Source organism: Trachypithecus francoisi, unplaced genomic scaffold (genome assembly GCF_009764315.1).
Source record: "Trachypithecus francoisi isolate TF-2019V2 unplaced genomic scaffold, Tfra_2.0 Lachesis_group5, whole genome shotgun sequence".
In the NCBI taxonomy this organism is placed as follows: Eukaryota; Metazoa; Chordata; class Mammalia; order Primates; family Cercopithecidae; genus Trachypithecus; species Trachypithecus francoisi.
In genome coordinates, this window is record NW_022681470.1 from 11,677,871 (window position 1) to 11,699,214 (window position 21,344).

General features: G+C 40.2%; 1 protein-coding gene across 2 annotated transcripts in view; it reads right to left on the reverse strand.

Moving 5' to 3' along the window:
- Positions 1-21,344, reverse strand: part of MTR (5-methyltetrahydrofolate-homocysteine methyltransferase) — a 107,900-nt gene that overhangs the window by 38,747 nt on the left and 47,809 nt on the right. For both annotated transcript variants that reach the window (XM_033200453.1, XM_033200452.1), the window contains exons 16-20: positions 10,898-11,077; positions 8,731-8,847; positions 8,279-8,419; positions 1,469-1,558; positions 126-278 (exon numbers count right to left, since the gene is read on the reverse strand). In XM_033200453.1, coding sequence (XP_033056344.1) covers positions 126-278; positions 1,469-1,558; positions 8,279-8,419; positions 8,731-8,847; positions 10,898-11,077 — 681 coding nt within the window. The remainder of the gene's footprint in view (positions 1-125; positions 279-1,468; positions 1,559-8,278; positions 8,420-8,730; positions 8,848-10,897; positions 11,078-21,344) is intronic.

Genomic DNA, 21,344 nt, shown 5'->3' on the forward strand with positions numbered 1-21,344 from the left:
ACGACTAGCCAATGCCACTGAACTCTTGTCCAAATTAAAACCTGAGAAATACATCCCAAATCAGCATGTATTAAATAACAAAGAAAAGATTCAATTGTGAAAATTGCTCCCCATCTTTTGCCAACCTGAGGTAGAAACATTTTTCCAGCTCCAAAAAGATCACCAACAATTTTCATTCCATTCATCAGGGGTCCTTCAATTATATTGAGAGGTCGGGGATATCTTTCTTGGTTTAACCTGGCTTCCTCAGTATCCTCAATAATATGTTTTTCAATGCCCTAAAAAAAGACAAAAAAAAAAAAAAGAAAGAAAAAAAAGATCACCTAAAAAACTGCATTACCTCCACAGAGCCATCATGAAAATGCTGAAGAGCATAGGTTCCAGAATCAAGAGTGCATGGGGGTCCAATCGGGCTTCCTATCACTAATTTAGGCAATTCAATAAGCCTCAGTTTCCTCAATTAGAGTATTATAATAGTATCTCATATGTTTATTTTGAGGATTGAGATAAAGTGCTTAGCTGGCTTTACTGATACAAAGTAAATACCTCATAGACTTCCAAAACAGAATGTTGTATGCAGTAAATACATACAATTTTATATGCCAATTAAAAAAATGCTTTAAAATGTACCTCAGTAAAATAAGCTAATAGAGAAGGACTAATAAGTTCAAATGCATCATAAAATACATTTTGTATCTTAGTGTTTTACCAGATTATACATTAATAAATACCTGTTGGGAAATCAGTAAGTTTTCTCACTGTAATGCTGTAGGGCTGGGCAGAAACGACACTGGATGGGGCCCTTAAATGAAGTTCAAATCCATGAAGCCTCCACTGACTTATCCACCCTTCAATGACAAGCCCCACTCCTCCAAGGTCCCCAGTTCAATGATCCTTGGATTGGCCGACTAGCTCCACAAATTGAAATATGTGAATCTCAAAAGGTGCAAGAGTTAACTAGGTTAAACTCCAGAGCCAAAGAGGAAAAAAAAAAAAAAAAAAAAAGAACTCTGAGTTTCTCCAGACTCACACGAGGAAACTGAAGCCAAGAGATTACCGATCTTGCCTAAAGCCTAAAATTCCAACTATGAAACTGACTTGCTGACCAACTGACAGCAACTTGGTCCAGGACAGGATTCGCAGCCTCAGCACTACTGACACCTGGGAGGGAATATTCTTTGTTGTTTGGGGATGTCCTGGGCACTGTAGGATGTTTAGCAGCATCCCTGGCCATAGGATGCCAGTAATACCTTCCACGCACAGTTATGACAATCAAAAATGTCTCTGAACACTGTCAAATGTGCTATGGTGGGGGGACTGGGGGACAGCAAGGGGGACCTCCCCAGGTTGAGAATCAGTGGTCTAGAGCATCTCCTTCTCCAGCTACTGTCAGCACCACACTGCCCGCAACAGCACCAGTCAGCCACGATGAGGCTCCGGCCCTCCAGTTCAGGCTCCTGTAACTCACCTTCACAAGCGCATACTCAAGGCGTTCTTCGACAGGGCCATTTCTCCACTCATCAGTCTGAAAGACTTTCTTCCCTCCTGTGCCTTGAGTCTGAATTGAAATTGAAACCAAGAAATGGATACAACTCGTCACTAACAAAACTGTTTGATGGCAAAATAAATAAATAAATAAATAATAAAAAATAAAAATCTGTATCTTATTCTTCTTTTACTATTCCAGCCCCTAGTAGATTGTCCAGCATAAAATAAGATCTCAATGAATGTTTGAGGGAAGGAGAGGGAAAAATGAGAAATCTTTTAGGGTTTGAACAGTTAGCGTAGAGACAGAGTAAAGTTCCATTCTTTCCTTTCCCTCTTTTCTAAAAGTAACAACTCAAGACAAAATATTTCCAGGACAGTAAGAGAAGCTATACTCCAAACCCCATGAGCCTTCAAAGCTCTCAACAAGGATCACCAGTACCCACAAACAGATGCAGGGAGGCCATAATGAAGCTAAGTCAGACATCAAAGGTGGGCACACTAGGAGGTATGACACAGACTATGCTCTCAAGGACTCTGCCATTGTTATGGTTTGAAGGTGTCCTCCAAAAGTTGTGTTGGAAACCTAATCCCCCTGCCCCCATGAATGGATTAACGAATTAATGACGGATGGATTAATGTTGCAACCATGGAAGCAGGTTTGCTATCTCTCTGGCTCTCTTGCTCTTGCCCTCTTCATATGAGATGCCCTCTGCCATGTTACGACACAGCAAGAAGGCCCTCACCAGGGGCCAAGGCCATGCTCTTGGACTTCCCAGCTGCTAATTAAACTTCTTTATAAATTACCCAGTTTTTGGTATTCCGTTACAGCAAACTCATGACTAAGACAGCCATATCATAAGAGAGGTAGAAAATATGTAAAGAAAGAAAGAAAGACAGTATATGTCAAGGGCTGAATGAGTACATAATATAGACTAGGTACGTATGAATTTTGAGGAAGGAATGGTTATCGTAAGCTATGGTGGCAAAGAAAGGTTTCAAAGAAGCTGAATGATGAGAGAGGGCAGATTCAGCAAAGGAACAAAAGCGCAATGATCATGGCACACATGATAAATTGCATTCCTTTATTGTTTTCTCCACCTCAACTGGTGGTACCAGCTGCCAAACTGGAAACCTAAGCATCACCCTTGAATTTCCATTCACTACTCAAGTTCAATCAATCACCTCATCCTAATGATTATACCTCAATATTTTTCTCTCTACCCTGCCTCCATTTTCACAGCCCAAGAACTAAGTGGTCTCCACAGTCCAAAATCATTCTGGTCTCTGATTCATCTTCTACACTGTAGCCAAAAAGATGCTTCTAAAATGCAAATCTGATCCAGCTGCTCCCTGTGAAAAAAAATCTCTGTGTAAGTTTCCTATTGCTTTCATGACATGGTACTGATTCCTTACCACGCCATTCAATGCCCTGATGAGATGGTGTGGCTGTGACCCCACCCAAATCTCATCTTGACTTGTAGCTCCCACAACTCCCACGTGTCGTGGGAGGGAAGCAGTGGGACGTAACTCAATCCTGGGGACAGGTCTTTCCCGTGCTGTTCTTGTGATAGTGAATAAGTCTCACAAGATCTAATGGTTTTATAAAGGGGAGTTTCCCTGCACAAGTTCTCTCTCTTATCTGCTGTCATGTAAGATGTGTCTTTCGCCTTCCACTATGACTGTGAGGCCTCCCCAGCCACGTGTAACTGTGAGTCCATTAAACCTCAGTTTCTTCATAAATTACCCAGTCTCAGGTATGTCTTTATCAGCAGCATAAGAATGGACTAAGACACCTGACCTTGCTTTCTCCTATAGCTTCCTCTTCTGCCATTCCCAACAAGCTTCAGCCATCCATAATACTTCTGTTCCTTATGCTCTCCATCATCTCTTCACCTCCAGGCCTTCACATTTGTTCATCTGACATACATTTGTGCAGTACCTTTGACAATGCCAGACTCTGGCTAGATGCAAGTATCTCTCCCCTGGCAGGGACCACGAGCACTGCACTCTACTCCCAAACCTTGGCCTGGCTACCTCCTTTATTTCTCTCAAGTCTCACCTGACCTATCACGTCCCCTGGGAAGCTTTCCCTGACCGACCACCTCTAGTTTGAGGTCAGAATCTCCCTCAGGCTTCTCCCAGTATCCTGCACTTCCCCTCTCACAGCACTTGCTGCACTGGGTGACAATCGCCTCTATACATTTTAGCATGTGTCACTGAGCTGTAGGCATTAAGACAGTAGGGGTACATCTCTCTTACTAGTTAGATCCTCTAAGTTCAATCAAATGAATGGCTCAAAGCGACACTTCAGTAAATATTAGCTGGATGAACTAATGTTACACAAAGACTGATTTTGCTGGAGTAATGTTTGTCCAGGGTGGTAGAGGCCAAGCCACGGAAGGCCAAAAATCCATGCTGTGGAGTTTAAAATTTAACCTTCCAGGCAATTGCATGGGAAGAAAGGGGAGACATTATTCAAAGTTCTAAAGCTGCAGATTAACACTCAAAGTCACATGTTTTAAGGGAATCACAAAATGGGGAGAATATTTGAATAGTCCCTGATGAAGGCCTGGACTCAGTAGTAGTAACAGGAGGAAAGGAAAGGACAAACATAAAGGTATTAATAGACAATAACTAAGAAGGAGAGGAGGGAGAAATGCAAATCAAAACCACAATGAGATACCATCTCATGCCAGTTAGAATGGCGATCATTAAAAAGTCAGGAAACAACAGATGCTGGAGAGGATGTGGAGAAATAGGAATGCTTTTACACTGCTGGGGGGAGTGTAAATTAGTTCAACCATTGTGGAAGACAGTGTGGTGATTCCTCAAGGATCTAGAACCAGAAATACCATTTGACCCAGTAATCCCCATTACTGGGTATATACCCAAAGGATTATAAATCATTCTACTATAAAGACACGTGCACATGTATGTTTTTTGTGGCACTGTTCACAATAGCAAAGACTTGAAACCAACCCAAATGCCCATCAATGACAGACTGGATAAAGAAAATGTGGCACATATATACCATGGAATACTGTGTAGCCATAAAAAAGGGTGAGTTCATGTCCTTTGCAGGGACATGGATGAAGCTGGAAACCATCATACTCAACAAACTAACACAGGAACAGAAAACCAAACACCGCATGTTCTCACTCATAAGTGTGACTTGAACAATGAGAACACGTGGACACAGGGAGGGGAACACCACACACCAGAGCCTGTAGGGGACTTGGGAGGCTAGGGAAGGGATAGCATTAGGAGAAATACCTAATGTAGATGATGGGTTGATGGGTGCAGCAAACCACCATAGCATGTGTATACCTATGTAACAAACCTGCATGTTCTGCACATGTATCCCAGAACTTAAAGTATAATTAAAAAAAAAAAAAAGAAGAAGAAGAAGAAAGAGAGGAAGAAGGAATTGCGGAGAACTCCAAGATTTAGGGCCAAAGAGGTAACTGGAATAACAACAACACAAGGACTCTCATATGTTGAAAACCCTGAACGAGATAGTAATCAAAAAAGAAAAAGTCCCTCTAAAGTTCACAGTTCCATCACTTGATACCTGTAAACACCATTTGTTCTATTAGCCCCACAATCAGACAATTCCTACCTGGCGGATGGAGTTTTGCTGTGTAAAAACAGAGCAGTGTGTTCCAAACACTCTCGAAAAAAGGATCTGGTGTGTCCACAGAAAAATACCACAATGTGCCAGACTTATGGGGTGGGAAGGGGGCAAAAAATATGTGATTATGGACAGAGGCAAAAGAGGATACAAAGAGCAGTAAAGAATTCACTGAAGTGTTGGAGGTTGCGATGTCTAAAAACTATCCCACCTGATAGCTGTGTTCCAAACCTGACGAATTTGATTCAGGAAAGCAATACTTAAAATGAAACAGTACAGTTAAAAGCAGTTATTTCAGAAATACACAATGGCATGCTGAGGCCCATCTTACTTTTCATGCAGTTATTCAATAGGGAGTTCTTCATGATATACATCCAAGGTGCTACACAGTTTTCACACACTAAGGAAGACCAGACCCAGGCACACTGTGGAAGCTTAGTAGATAGAAAGCCACAAAGCAAATCGACCAAGCAATTGTCATGTCCATCTGGCTACTCCTTGTATCTGTACGTGTACAAAGCTAATGAGAAAAACTACTTCTCCCCACTCTAGAGCTGCTTCTGCCTCACAGGGGCCTCATGGTTGTGTAGGTTATAAAAGGAAGTAAACTGCTGCAGAGAAAGCCAAAGAAGAATGTGAGCTCAAATGATGAAGGGAGGGATCACGGCCAAATCAAAGAACAGAAAATTTTCCCAGAAAGTATCAAGAATATTCTCAAGCTCCAGGGTCATTCCACATCCATCCTATCCAGAGCAACAATCCTTCCACTCCACAGGAGGCCTGGCCTCCATTAGGGTACCATTTAATAAAGATCCTCCACGTAAATTACATGGTATCTGGAAATTTTTATTATCAAAAATAATTTACTTACCACAGATCAGTCTGAACTCAATCAGGAAAATTATTTTTCAGAAAAATCCCATTCCTCCCCAAATGTGAGATTAGAGAGCCTCGGAAGATCAGAGGCAGTACTCTTCCCACCAGTTTCAATAATATATCAGACAGGAATCTGGGTGCAGACTTCCTCATTTGCAATAACCGAAAGAGATCATTCTCTTATAAAAGAGAAAAAATCCCTTGACTCTTATTTGCCTCATAATATTCCTGCTCTTCATGCTCCATGTGCACTCAGCGCATTCCAAAGAATTGCTACAGAGCTGGCGACTCCCAGGAGTTATTAGAGGATACCTGTTTTGGTTATTAATTCTCTTAATGGCAACGGAAGTCACCTTGAAGGCAGACAGCCTCCCTGACAGAGAGGTCAGTGGCTTATGAGAAGCCCTCATGGTTACATTAAGAATGAGGAAATTCTTCTATGATGAATTGTTAAGCTCTTGCAATTGCTATTAAGATTTCCCTCACTTTGACAGTGCCTCCAGGGGCAAAACCTCTTGGCAGCTCAGCATGACATACAGAAATGAAAGCTTGTAAACAATTGCTAAAAGACTACAGACCAAAAGAATGTCTAGCACAAAATACAATGCTAAAAAAACCTGAAATGGGAATGGTCTTACAAATAAGGAGCCCCTTTCCTAAGTGAGAGGGCTGCCTCCTCTGGAAAGATTAGGGAAAAGATAAAAACACATCATTTCATGGGTTAATTAAGAACTGTCTAGTATGACTTCATGATAATAGAGGCTATGATGGCCCTTTGGCCTTCAACAGAACTCTCTGACAGTTAGTAATGAAGGGCCCCCTACTAGGTAGAAGAGGGACCACGACTCAAAACTGAATAGTGTTTAACGCCCACGTCTCAGTGTTCAAAGAATAAGTCAGGACTAAGCACTCTGTCTATGTGAACAAAAACGGTTAATAGGATAAAAAATTAAAATCTATGGAACGTTTCTTAAGTAATGTGCTGAGAAGTAGAACTTGATTGCATCTGCCACAACCAAATGAGACATTCTGTCCTGGGTCCACATGAAAAACCAGAAATGTTTTTAAGGAACTGAGAGGAGGGTCATGTGAGCTTTTGGCACAGTGTCTGAACTCCTTTCAGCTTTGTTGAGCCTAAGGCTTCCATAAGCAATTTCAGAAATCTAAGTCTTACTACCAGTAAGGCCGATAAAATAAGGATGTGGTTACTCTCACAGTGTCATATCCTTCTTCCAGAGCATTTTATTACTCTTCTGTGGAAGAGGAAAAGTTGGCTGTTCTACCAGAGCTAAATTAAGATTCTAACATGGAAAATATTAACAAAGTTGGCAAGAGACACAAAAGCATCCTACCACTTTCTCAACATGCTTTGTCGGAAAAATGTCTTCCTTTGCCATCATTCTCTTAAACAGATTAAAATGCAAGTTCTTTGAGGTAAAGATCTCAACTTTCCTTAAACTGAATTCTAGGAAGCAGCATCTATGATAGATGCTTCATGTGCCTAGGACTGCGCCCAACATGTAAGTGAGAAACAAGCTGGTGTTTGAATTAGCTATAATTATACTCATTTTTTACAGATCAAATGTGCACAGACTTCAAGCCTTGAACTGCAGAATTTTGCCACAGATGGACTAGATCCTAACATAAACAGGTATACAAACCAAAACATGTACCAATGGGGACCACGTAATGCTAACACAGCCACACAAGAAAATCCAGAACAGCTATTTCAAATAATGAGGTAGAAAAATATCAAGTAAAATGGAAATATGTTCCCAGTACACTGCTAAGAAAAAAATATTACCATAAAAGCATCTATAGTTCTATTTTTGTAAAAAAAATGTGTGTATATGTACCTATACATGCATATTCATTTTGCAAAAAGAAAAAAAAACTCCCATTACTTAAAGATTATAACAAAATCTCAAGTGTTTAACTTTGGGTGGTAGGATTACAAGTGATTTTTATTTTCTTCCTTTGCTTACCAGAATTTTGTAAATTTTCTAGAACTAATATGTTACTTGGTACCAGAAAAATAAATTTTACATTTTAAAATAAATTTAAAGAAACCTAAGTCCAGAATATGGAGGCAGTCTAGGCATGGTCTGTTTATCCTTCCTTGCCCTAGCTACACCACCATCTCTGCAACTCTCTGTAGAAATCTTCAGTGATCTAAATATATGATTCGATATTTGCTTCTATTCCACAATGAAGGTCTACTAACTGTAGGTAATACATTCAAAGATAGGAAAAATCCATCCATTGGAACACTTGTCTGTCTACCTGGGCATAACGTAAGAGCTTCTCCGTGGCCTCAGGGTCTTTATTCCAGATGAGATCTTCACAGAGCTGCAGAAGTTCCTTATGGATATCATCATACACAGGGAGGTTTCCAGCATTCACTATCCCCATGTCCATGCCAGACTAAGGGCAATACAAATAAAAATGAGAATTTACAGTGACACCCTAAGTCAGCGATCAGCAAACTTTTCTCTGTAAAGGACCAGATAGAAACTATTTTAGGCCATAGCCTCTGTCACAGCTACTCAACTCTGCAGTTACAGCATAAAAGCAGCCACAGACAAGATACAAGTGAATGGGTGTGGCTCTATCCCAATAAAGTCTTATTTACAGAAACTGGGAGCAGGCCATACTTAGCCTAGATGCCACACTTTGAAAACCCCTATCCCAAGTAAAAGCTGGTTTCCAAAGGACAAATAGTTCTTCTATCATACCTTGATTGCATGGTAAAGGAAAACCCCATGCATTGCTTCTCGAATGGCTTCCATTCCTCGGAAGGAGAAGGACAAGTTGGAAAGACCTCCACTTATTCTGGCTCCAGGTAATGTTTCCTGGCAAAAATTTTAAAACATGAAAAGACTCCCCTTTTTGCTAAAAACAGCAATCACATCTCTTAAGCTTTATATAGGAGTCGAAAGAAAAAAAACAAAAAACAAAAACCATCCGAAGTTCAAAGTAATTCAGAGCTTCCTGTTACTAGACATAGAGCAAAGCTTGCTGTATTATGGTATCACAAAGGTGCTGCTTCATAAGTAATTTTTCCTACTAGACTCCATTCTCCCTATGGAAAACACATGAGTACACACATACACATACACACACACACACACACACCACACACACACACAGAAAGACAAAGAGGAATTCCTTATTCATTGAACATACAAATTACTAGAAGGCTTCCATAGCCTAAATGTACAGACTCCCTAGTTCACCATAAACTTGACCAACTATAAAAGGACAAAAGGAAATTGAAGTTCCAACCATACTGGTAACAGTAGCAAGCATCATCAGACACGTGGAATGACAGGAACTCTCACTTACTATTGTTGGCTCAAGAATCTAGGGAGACAGTTTGTCATTATCTACCACTATGAGCCAACCACTCCACTTCTGGGTATATGCTACAGAGAAGCTCAGGCATGTATGTCTAAGATACATATATAAGAATACTCAGAGCAGCACTGTTCATAATGTCCAAAAGCTGGAAACAAACTAGACGTCCATCAACAATAGAACAGTTAATTGTGGTATAGTTATACCACAGAATATTATACATTAATAAAAATGAACAAACAGCTACAGACACACAGATAAATCTTTAGAATGAAGTTGAGCAAGAAAAAAAAGGATGTAAATATTATGATTCTTTTTATTAGGCTCAAAAGCAGGCAAAACCAACCTATATCATTCAGATATTCAGTCAATTCTTATTATTTTGTGGTAGTTATGTTCTTTGAGGTCACTGCAAACACTGAATTAGGGAATACCAGAGCATTGCTCCTAGGAGAAATACAGGGTTAGGTTCCTGTGAGCCCCTGATCACATTTTTTGTCAGCTAATCAATACATAACCTTGTTCCGTGTGCTCATGTTAAGATACTTTATCTAATATTTACTGTTGATTAATTAACACTGAATTCACAGCCAATGGCACTATAATGCATGTCTGAACAAAGCTTGTCTAACACACATATTTCCTCCATAAGGCACATCACAGCCTTCTTGTACTTAGGAACACTAGACAGCACTAGTATGGGGCCATTTAAAAAGTGACCTCACCAACAAAAAGCATAAAAATGTGAAAAATATGGCATTAGACTGCAGAAAGAACATCTGTGTACACGATGAGAGCTGAAATAAGAAAGTAGGTCACTGCCATGTTTGACCTCTTTGGGAACAATATGGGTTGGGCCACTCAAATTTTCCACCACTCTGCATATGGGTATGTCTAAATAGCTGCAGAAGTGACGTGAGTATTGATTCTGGGGTCACGAATACATTTCAGTGAGTATATGAATTTGCAAATACAAAATCCATGGATGATGCAAATCAAATCTGCAGTATAAGCAGTAAATTTATGAAGAAAAGCAACAGAGTAGCATCATAAAACTCAGGACGACAGCTACTTTATAAAATTGAGAATGAGGTGTAACTGCAAAAGGAGACACAGATGGGGGTGCTCGGGCTATGCTCTATTTTGGGACCTAAATGAAGGCTCTTGTATGCTTCATAAGTAATTATTTATTAGGTTCTGTGGTTTTTTGTTTTGTTTTGTTTCGTATTTTTCAAGACAAGGTCTCACTCTGTCGCCCAGGCTAGAGTACAGTGGTATGAGCCCAGCTCACCACAACCTCCACCCTCCTGGGTTCAAGTGAGTTCATCAGGCTCTGTTATATTCTCCAGTCTGTTGGTTACACAAGTTAAAAACTCCACTAAAGAAAAAAAAAATAAGGTCTCCTACATTTCAGAAAAACAATTTACTAACTAAGAACAAGAATGTTAACATTTCAGCCAATAAATATATGTCAGCTCTAACCATTCATTAGACCCATGGGACGAATTTGAGCCATGACATGGAAGAGTAAATGTCTATACTTACTTTAATGACTTTTGTTGCATGGATAAAATTAATGGCATACAAGTTGTGTTCTTCCATTCCAGTCCCAATAGTTAGGATATTAGGGTCAAAAATGATGTCATTTGGATTAAAGCCCAGTTTTTTCACAAGAAGATGGTAGGCCCGGGTGCACACTCTGATTTTCGTGTCCGTTTCTGTTGCCTGGGGAAAAGAGCAAAAGATGTAGTTTGAAATAGAAAAATTAAGTATCTATTAAACTATTAATATTAAATACCTGTTATTTTATTCTAATAAAATATTAATATTAAAATATTAAGTGTGATCTATTAGAGCACGTTTCACTCACTGAAAACACTCAAGTGTCAACGCTTGGATTTCACAGAAATCTAAATGCCAAGCAGCTTCCGATCACTTATCAAATTATCTCAGAGGAGAGGTTGGTTTAAAAATCGCTTTGTGTGTTCACAAACACAGCAGCTATACTTTCTGCAAAAAATCAAATCTTATACATATACACACATACGGTATATTATGAAAAAGCTTCTACAAAATACATGCATATGATAAAAAATAAAATATTACTAAAGAAGAGATTAACGTAAGTGCCCCTTCCTCTCGACCTGCCAGTAGTGTCACAACCTATCACCCAGGACACACTGCCACTGCTTTCTCAGATCTTTTTGCAAAAACACTCTAAGTATATTCAAGGATATGCATTTACTCCTCACCCCCACCCATTATAACACTGGCTTAACATGTGTCTTAAGTCATAAATACAAATTAGTCTTTACCTTCAAAATAATGTCCCTAAAAGGCAAAACACTGACTCCAGCAAGACTCATCCCCCAGCTGCTTCCCATCAGCCTCAGAATCTTGGCCTACATCTCCAATCTCATCTCCTACCATGTGCCCTCTCCTCTGCTCCGCACCCCTACACTGCTCCTTTGGTGTTTCTGAAACCTGCCAAGCTTATTCCTGCCTCCGCAACTGTCATTTATTGCTGCCACTACCCAGAACATACTGTGACATGGCTTTGTGCTTCATAGGACTCAGGCTTCTGCCCAAGGGCCCCCTTTTCAGAGCCTACCTTAAATCACCCTCCCTAAACCAGCCACTTCCACCCTTCCGCACCTCCTCCATTCTTCTTCAGAGTATTTCTTTCCAGAAATTGTGTTATTTTAGCAACAACTTTAGTATTTTTGGCTGCTTTGTTACTTACTAATTGGTAAACTCCTCTCTCCTAGCTGGAATGCCAGTCTTGTATCCCCAGTGCCCAGAGCAGTGCCTGTCAACGTACATGCTCAACATTATGTATGAATGCTGCTTTTACTCAAAGCATTTCTGAACTTTGTCATGGAAACTGTCTTCAGATCAAATTTACAACCTCAACACAGGGTATTCACCAAATTACATCCTGAATGATTTCTGGTTGTATGAAAAATCAAATCTACTCTTTAAAAATGATTACTTGCTATCACTACAGTGATAAGAAAAAATAAGTCACAATTCTGAAGGTCAATGCTCAACGAATGTGAAAAACATTCTTGAAAAATGGCCAACCCTACTGCAATCTGCATTGCAGACTTCTGTGGAGATGAGGGGGTGGGGACACTGACATAGGTCAAACGCATCTAGTGAGGCCCTAGACAACAGAAACGAGGAGTAGGGGAATTATGAAAAGAACTCTCTTAGATCTAGTCTTTTGATCACTTACTACTTTGGTATTCTTTTTCAACTGTTTTCTTTGGTCTCTCTAATCGTTCCGGGCAACTGCTGGGGTGAGATTTCACCTCTACTTGGGAGGGAAGTGTCTCTAGGAGTCAGCAGACAAAGCGGCCCAGGGAAAGGGAGACAGGAAGTAGTCTTTGTGGCCTCACTGAACCCAGGCTTTAGGGAAGATGGTGAGCTTTCGTCTTCCTTAATGGAATTTTCTCAATGCTTACTTCCTCTGCCTTCAGTTAGAGTGAAAAGGTGAAGGTTGAGACTGAGATGTGTGTCAGAAAAAACTGGTCAGAAACAGGTCATTTGCGGCTGCCTTTAGTCTTGAATTTTTAAAGCTCACTCTTCACCAGACAGCCCAATAGAGTTCTAGGCTCTAGGTTCACAGCCGAGCTAAGCTCACTACGAGAGAAGGCACAGGGACGACCAGTGCCACTAGTATTACTGAGTAACCTAGTCTGGTTGGTAGATAAAGAAGTCAAGGTCCTGGTCATTTCTCTCCTAAGCCATGAATATTATCTGGCCAAGCAGGGCAGACTGAAGTTAACAGTATGTTACCCATAGGAGAGAAGGGTGTAGGGCCCAGCTGTGTACCAAAGACAGCCTTGCTTGTGGGACAAGCAGGAGCATCCTCACAGGATGGGAATTCATTTCTAGAACCAAAACAGAGTCATCAACTCTAACCTCCATAAGTATGAAGCCCTTGTCAAATTGTTCTCATGGTGTCTAGCACAGTATCGGTGCCACAGGGTTGCACAACCCTGTGCAACAGTGGTTGAGTGTCACTCAACCTCTGTCACTTGATTAAATAATGACTCTCAGAGTGAACACAGCGTTGGTGTACAGGCCTTTGTCAGGAGCAGGTCATATCATGTTAGTTTCACCAGGCTTCTGTCTTACCCCTTACCAGGGCTGTGGGACAGACACATCAATAAAGCCTCAATCGTGCTTGTGGATTTCACAGATCCAGAATAGAAGTTCAGTAAAACAACAGAACAGGAGCTTTACTCCATCAGGAAGGGCTTTCAACCCTGCTGCACATTACAATAACCTGGAGGGATTTCTGTTTGCTCGTTTTTTATAATAGTAACACCTCACCCTGAACCAGTTAAATCAGAATCTGGAGATGAGGCCTCAGCAAGTGTTTTGTAAAAGCCCCTTAGTGATGCTAATGTAAAGCCAGGTGAGAACCACTGACAGGTGAGATGTGGCACCTTCTCAGCTGGAGTAGAAGAAAAACTCAGTGAGACTCTAAGCAGCAAGAAGGAAGGAATAAATGCCATTTATAGCTTTATCAAACTCTTAAGCCATAGAGAAGTTAGACTGTGACCAGCGAGTACAAGGCTTTAGTTCTTAAGAAGCTCATGGCTCAGATTTTGCTAAAATACCAGACATTCAGGGAGTAATGCAATAAAACAATTTTTGATTTAGTCATCAAGGCAGATACTATAAGGAAGAGAAGGACAATGTGTAGATTCTTTAATGTAGATTCTTTAAAGAACCTAGATTCTTTAATGTAGTCTGACAAGGAGCAGAGATGGAACAGGGCTAACTTCAGAGGTGAGTTAAAGTTTTAAAATCCAACTGAACTAGTTGAAGATGGGCAAGAGAATCCTGGAGGAAGCAGAGGCCCATTCTGGGACTGTAGTTAAAAAAAGAAGTGGTCTGGCCCAGTGCAGTGGCTCACATCTGTAATCCCAGCACTTTGGCAGGCTGAGGCAGGTGGATCACCTGAGGTCAGGAGTTCGAGAACAGCTTGGCCAACATGGTGAAAAACTATCTCTACTAAAAATACAAAAATTAGTCAGTTGCGGTGGCACATGCCTGTAGTCCTAGCTACTTGGGAGGCTGAGCCAGGAGAATTGCTTGAACCCAGGAAGCGGAAGTTGCAGAGCTGAGGTCGTGCTATTGCACTTCAGCCTGGACGACAGAGTAAGACTTGATCTCAAAAAAAAAAAAAAAAAAACCAGAAGTGATAGAAATGGATATTTGTGACTTTCAAGAGAGAGAGTGACGACTAGGAAGGGAAACACTGAAGAAAAGGAAGTGTCCAAGGGAAAAAATCTAAAAATCACGACCAAAGGGAAAAAATTTACCAAAGAAAAAATATGTCAATTACAATAAAAACAACAAACAAAACACATAGGAATGATCTAGAGACTTCCTATTTAGGGATAATTACATAACTCCACTGAATGAGTAATTGGAAAGACATTCCACGTTCCTCAGAGACAAATCTAAACATTGGCAAGATACCAATTCCTTGTTATTTTCTAGGTTAGGATTATTTAGATATTAATCAAGATCCAATGGTTCTCATAATTAGAAATTTATTTTCAAATCATTTTAAAACAAGAAAATAAAAAAACAGGAAAATGTGTTGCATATATTGATTATTCTTTCATATAGTTTACACATGTGCAAACAAAAACTAATATAGACTATTCTATTATGTGATAATTATATTTCTAAGAAACTTCACATTCTCAAAAATTATCATACAAAAAAGTCATTTTTGTGAACCTATGGATTATATGAAAAAATTAAAAATCATTTCATTTAGAAAAAGAGAACTAAATCTAGAGTCAGTATACTTGTCCCATAGAAATTTCAATAATAAAAGTGTCCTGTATCTTGTTATGTAGAGCTAAGAATAACAGCTGGTCAAAACTATCAGCAACAATGAAAAATATAGAAATGCTTTCTCATTGCCTTTCAATTCAGAAGCTCAGGCCCAGCCTCCTGTCATATCTGGTCTTGACTTTGCAGTTTTGTTTGCAACATGGATCACAGACATTAACCAAAGACTCCAACACAGCAGCCAGCTATTGAAACAAAGCTGGTGTGCCTTGCTTAGCCGCAACAGTAGTTTCCCATTTGAGGGAGCTGTTGTTTTTCCCCTATAATCGGTGGTGTCAATCCAAGCAAAGCAAATCTCGGTTCTTAACTGATTGCTACATCCAATAGCATTATGAGAACTCAATCAACAGAAAACATGCCTTCATATAAAAAATACCTGTATTGCTGGCTTCTTAACTTTGAAAGTATACAGGATTTTTGCTTTCCTTCTTATAATTTTCAATATTTATGACAATTTGACAGTGAGCATACATGCGGCTCCATAATCTGTATAATATTTAAATACTCTGGACAACAGTCCAGTAAAATTATGTTACCTAAGTTATCTATTTCTCTTCAGTTGGGCATTTGGGCTGTTATATTTTCAATAATGTTGGTGTAAAATCTTGGCATATATAGTAGCCTTACTCTGCTGAATTATTTTGTTGGAATAATTGCCCAGAAATAAGATTATGAGCTCAAGGGGTATAAACAATTTTTTGTCTCTTGACAGGTATTATATTCTCTTTCAAAAGGACTGTACCAGTTTATACTACACTCTGCAACAAACGAGGCTTCAGTTTTATCACTGCTGCATCTACATAGACCTTGACCATTTTTAACTTTACTAATTTAGTAGGGATAAAACATTACCTTAAGGCTGCTCTAATTTGTATATCTTTCATAACTAGCAGGTTATTTTGTTTTCCTACATTTGCTTTTAATTTATGGTCACAGTCAAGTCTAAATTGGGAAAACCTATCCTTAGACAAGACCAAGCACTAAGCAGTGCCAATAAACAAAGCAAAGGGTAAACATAGGATTTGGAAACATACACCAGTCTTCAAATGAGGAAGACCAAGGGTAAAAACTTAGTTCCACCATGTCCTAGATATGACACTGGTCCACTGTAAAATGGGATGGCAGCCACCTCAGTGGTTACTCTGAAGACTAAATTAAATAACTTCTGCTGGTGGTTTTCAACCAAAAGATACATGAGAATCACCTCTAAGGCTTTAAAATGTCTAAAGCCAGGCCTCATCCCAGACCAAATGAGTCAAAACTCAAGGACTGAAGTCCAGGGGTGTGTATGTTTTTTCAAAAGCTCCAGCAGTGACTGCCCTTCCCTGTCAGAGTGAGTCTGCTTTGCACTCCTGGTTAAGCACCACAGATCCCTAAGGCGCAACATTCCATTCTCACTCTGAATTGACCTTGCTTCCAACTTCACCGAGAAAACAGAAGCAATTATAGACTCCCACCAGCACATCAACCAGCATGCCTGCAGATCTGCACTCTTTACTCTGCCTTCTCTTTTGCACTTTGAGCAAACTGCCCAGCTACTGATCTAAAGCCACCCCTCCACTCACACAGTGATTGCCATCTCTCTCAAATCACAAGGTCATGGCTCTGGCAAATGCCTCCTTTCTCTCCTGCATCAATTCTTCCCTCTCTCTCCCAGATCATTCTCATCAGCTTACAAAAACATGTTGTCACAGAATCTACACACACACACACACACACACAACACACACACACACACATCCTTTCTTAACTTCGTATTTCCCCCCTGGTTTCCACCCTATTTCTTTGCTCCCCTTTATGGCAGAACTGTAAAAAGTTGCCTATACTGCTGCTTCTATTCTTCTCCTATTCTCTCTAAATCCACTCCAATAAAGCTTTCATCTCCTTGGAAACAGTACAGCAAGATCACAAATGACCCCATTTCTAATCCAACGGTAAACCCTTGGTCTCATCCCACTTGGTCTCATCCCACTTGGTCTCATCCCATTTGGTCTCATCCCACTTGGTCTCATCCCACTTGGTCTCATCCCACTTGGTCTCATCCCACTTGGTCTATCCACAACTCTTCAAACAGCTGATCATGCCCTTTTCTTTGACGCTTGCTCTTCACTTGGCTTCCAAGGGAACTCTCTCTTCTGACTCCCCTCCTACCATGTAGGCTGCTCCTTCTCATATCCTTCTGATGGTGTTTCCTCTTCTCCCCAGTGCCCTAAGCACTGTGGCTCTAAGACTCACTTAGTCCTAGGACTTCTCTACAGTCATTCCTTTGGTGAGCTCAGCCAGTCTCACTGCTTTAAATAGCATGTATAAATAATTCCCAAATAAAGGAATCCTATATTCAAGCCAGACTTTGCCCACGAAATCCACTCATTTACACAACTGCACACTCAACATACCCACCACATACTATGTCCAAACCCAAACTTCTCCTTACCCCAGCCCAAACCTGCTTCTCAAAGTCTTTCTTACCTCAGTAGCTCCTTCCTTTCAATCGCCCAAGCCAACAAACTCTAAAATTATCCCTGACTCCTCTTTCTTTCACAACCTATACTCAATGTGAATGCAAATCCTATTGGCTCTATGTTAAAAATATATGTAGAAACAGATGATTTTTAACGTCCTCTTTTGCTTTCACCATGGCCCTAACCATCACCATATCTCATCTGAATGACAGCAATAAACTCTAACATTTCTGCTTTGGCCCTAACAGACCATTCTCCACAAAGAACCAGAGGGTTTAAACATGAGTCAGATCATATTTACCCCTCTGTTCAAAACTTTTCCGTGGTGTCCCCACTCACACTGTTTGGTAACAATGTTAACCCAAAGTGTGAAGAAAGGCCTCCAAGGCCCTATGTGATTTGACCTGCCACCTTTCCAACCTTGTATCTTCCCAATCTCCTCCTCTCCCCTCTGCTCCAGCTACTCTGGCTTCCCTGTTGGTTTTCAAACACGACAAGCATCTATCTACCTCAAGATTCCCTCTGCAAAGAACACTCTTCCCCCACATTTTCACACGGCTCACCTAGGCTTCTGCTAAAATGTCACATCATCCATGAGGCCTTCCCAAACTATCCTACATAAAATAACATTCCCCCATCTCCACGCTGAGGGGGGATCAAATCCTCTTCATTTCCCTTCACCGTATTCAATACCATTCAATGTGTGTATACACACATACACGTTTATTATTATTACTTTTTTTTTTTTTTTGGAGACAATCTCACTCTGTCACCCAGGCTGGAGTGCAGTGGTGCGATCTCACCTCACTGTAACCTCAGTCTCCTGGGTTCAAGCAATTCTCATGCCTCAGCCTCCCCAGTAGCTAAGATTACAGGCATGCATTACCACATCTGGCTAATTTTTGTATTTAGTAGAGACGGGGTTTCACCACGTTGGCCAGGCTAGTCTCGAACTCCCAAATTCAGGTAATCCACCTGCCTCAGCCTCCCAAAGTGTTGGGATTACAGGTGTGAGCCACTGCACCTGGCCAATCATTCATATATATATACATTTTTAAAAATTTTGTTATTCCCTTTGTCCCTAAGAATATAAATCATATAAGAACAGGGACTAGGCTGTATTCTCTGCTGTCTCCTCAGAGATTAGAATAGGGTCTGGCACATACTAAGTGCTCAGGATATATTTGAAGATATTTGCCTCATTAAAAAGTAACAAGTTGCTATATATATATATATATATATATATATATTTTTTTTTTTTTTTTTTTTTTTTGAGACGGAGTCTCGCTCTGTCGCCCAGGCTGGAATGCAGTGGTGCCATCTCGGCTCACTGCAAGCTCCGCCTCCCAGGTTCAAGCCATTCTCCTGCCTCAGCCTCCCAAGTAGCTGGGACTACAGGCGCCCACCACTACGCCCAGCTAATTTTTTGTATTTTTAGTAGAGACGGGGTTTCACCGTGTTAGTCAGGATGGTTTCGATCTCCCGACCTCATGATTCGCCCGCCTCGGCCTCCCAAAGCGCTGAGATTACAGGCGTGAGCCACCGCGCCCAGCCCACTATATATATTGTTAAAAGGAACATTCAGATAACAAAAAAAAGCTTCTGGAAAAAGAAGAAATAAAACTCTAAATAGAGGGTCTGGAGGATAAATGTAGATATGAAAATCTCACCCGATGCAGAGCAGAACACCAGAGTTGCAAAATAGGACAGAAATATAAGAAAATTAGGCAATCTGTCCAAAACATTCAATATCTCAATAATATATGTACCAAAAAAGAAAATAAAAACAATCCAAGGACACTTCCTACCACTGCAGCTGTGACTTTCACAAATGAAAAGGCCTACTGAGTGCCAGCATAATGGATGGCTCATCATCGCAAGAATTCAGAACACAGAGGACACAAAAGATTCCCAAAGCGTCCAGAGAACAGAAAAACAAGTTTCACAAAAATAATCAAAAGTTAGAACAGCACTGGACTTCTTACCAATACCAGTGGGAACCAGAAGACAAAGGAGCAGTACTTTAAAAACACAGAACAACTTCAAGATTGCACTCCTATGCCCATACAACTGCCAATTAAGCGTAAAAGTAGAATACGGCCATTTTCTGACACGTAAGATTTCAAAAATATTTACTGCTATGTTTTCTTTCACAAGAAGCTACTAGAGAATGCACTCTACCAAATGACCAAAAAAAAAGGTTAACCAAGAATGAGGAAATTATGGGTTCTAAAAAACCTAAGAGAAAGGCAAATGGAACCCCAGGAGGAAGGTCACAGCTGTGCAGCTGGCCTACTGAGTAGCTGTTCCGGGTCATGTCAGAAGACTTGGAGGGAGAATTCTTCAAAAAAGTAGCATGACAGTCCTCTTAATGTCTCTGGCTACATTGGATATTGGAGGTTTACACAACTGGGGTACAATCTGAAGGCGAAATACACAGAAAACAATACAAACAAAAAGGTAAGTATTACCTTCATAGAAAACAAATAAAGAGTAAGAAAGGATAAGCAATCATAGTATACTATTGCATGGCTCAGCTTTTACACTGTTTAATAATGTAAGCACTGAAAACGATTATAGCTAAAATGAACTATATTGAGAAGGATAAAAGTAAAGCTGTACAGAGTCAGGGCAGAGGACAGTGAAAAGCTAAAAAAATCTTTAATCATTGTAAGAAGTCAATAAATAAAAACTAAAACTGGAATTTGAAGATAAAGAGGTAGATGCTACAAGAATCAGCTTAAAAAGTTCAAAGTGGTTGCCTCAGGATCTAGAAGGCTGAGGGCTTTTGTTTTCCTTTTTGTTTACAGAATTATTTGTCTATCTGCAGAAGATACAATAATCAAAAGATCCCACACCACACTAAACTTGTAGTGGAAGATAACAACTTTTCAGACTGACAATTTTAACAATGTGCCTCAAAATAGTAAATGCGCACACTCTCTGACATAGCAATCCCACTTCAATGAACTGACACTAAGAAAAATCATTTACAAGGGGAAATAGCTACATGAATTAGGATATTCATTGGTCACTGAACTGTTCATGCTACTAAAAAATTAGAAACACAATTCATTCAATAATAGATAGTAAGTAAAACATACTAGAATGCAATGCAACCAGAAACCATGGACTTTTAATCCCTATTCACTAAGATGGGAAAATGCCAACATTATGTTGAGTAGGGGAAAAGAGTTACAGAATACCAGGTATAATCTTATCTTAGAAAATTTTTCATTTGCTGAAACCTCTTTTGCTCTTTCCCCACATGGCCATGTGGCTTGCTCTCTCATTTTATTCCGGTTTTCAAATGTTCCCTCCTCAGACAGGTCTTACAAGACCACCTCTTCTAAACAGGCCAACTCGTCCCTGACAGCCTTTTCACTCGACCATTTAGCACAGGCCCTGATGAATGAAACCAGATCGCCTAGACCTGAATCTCAGCACTGCAAACTGTTAGCTGTGTGACAACTGCAAGTCCTGGGACATCTCTGTGCTTTAGTTTCCTCACATGACATTCAAAAATAACAAGAATACACACCCACGGTTTATATGCTTGGAGGAAGAACTGATTTAATGTGTGTTGTGTACTTGCTTGGTATGAATTAAGGTTCAATATATGTTAATGATCAAAATTCTCTTTTGCA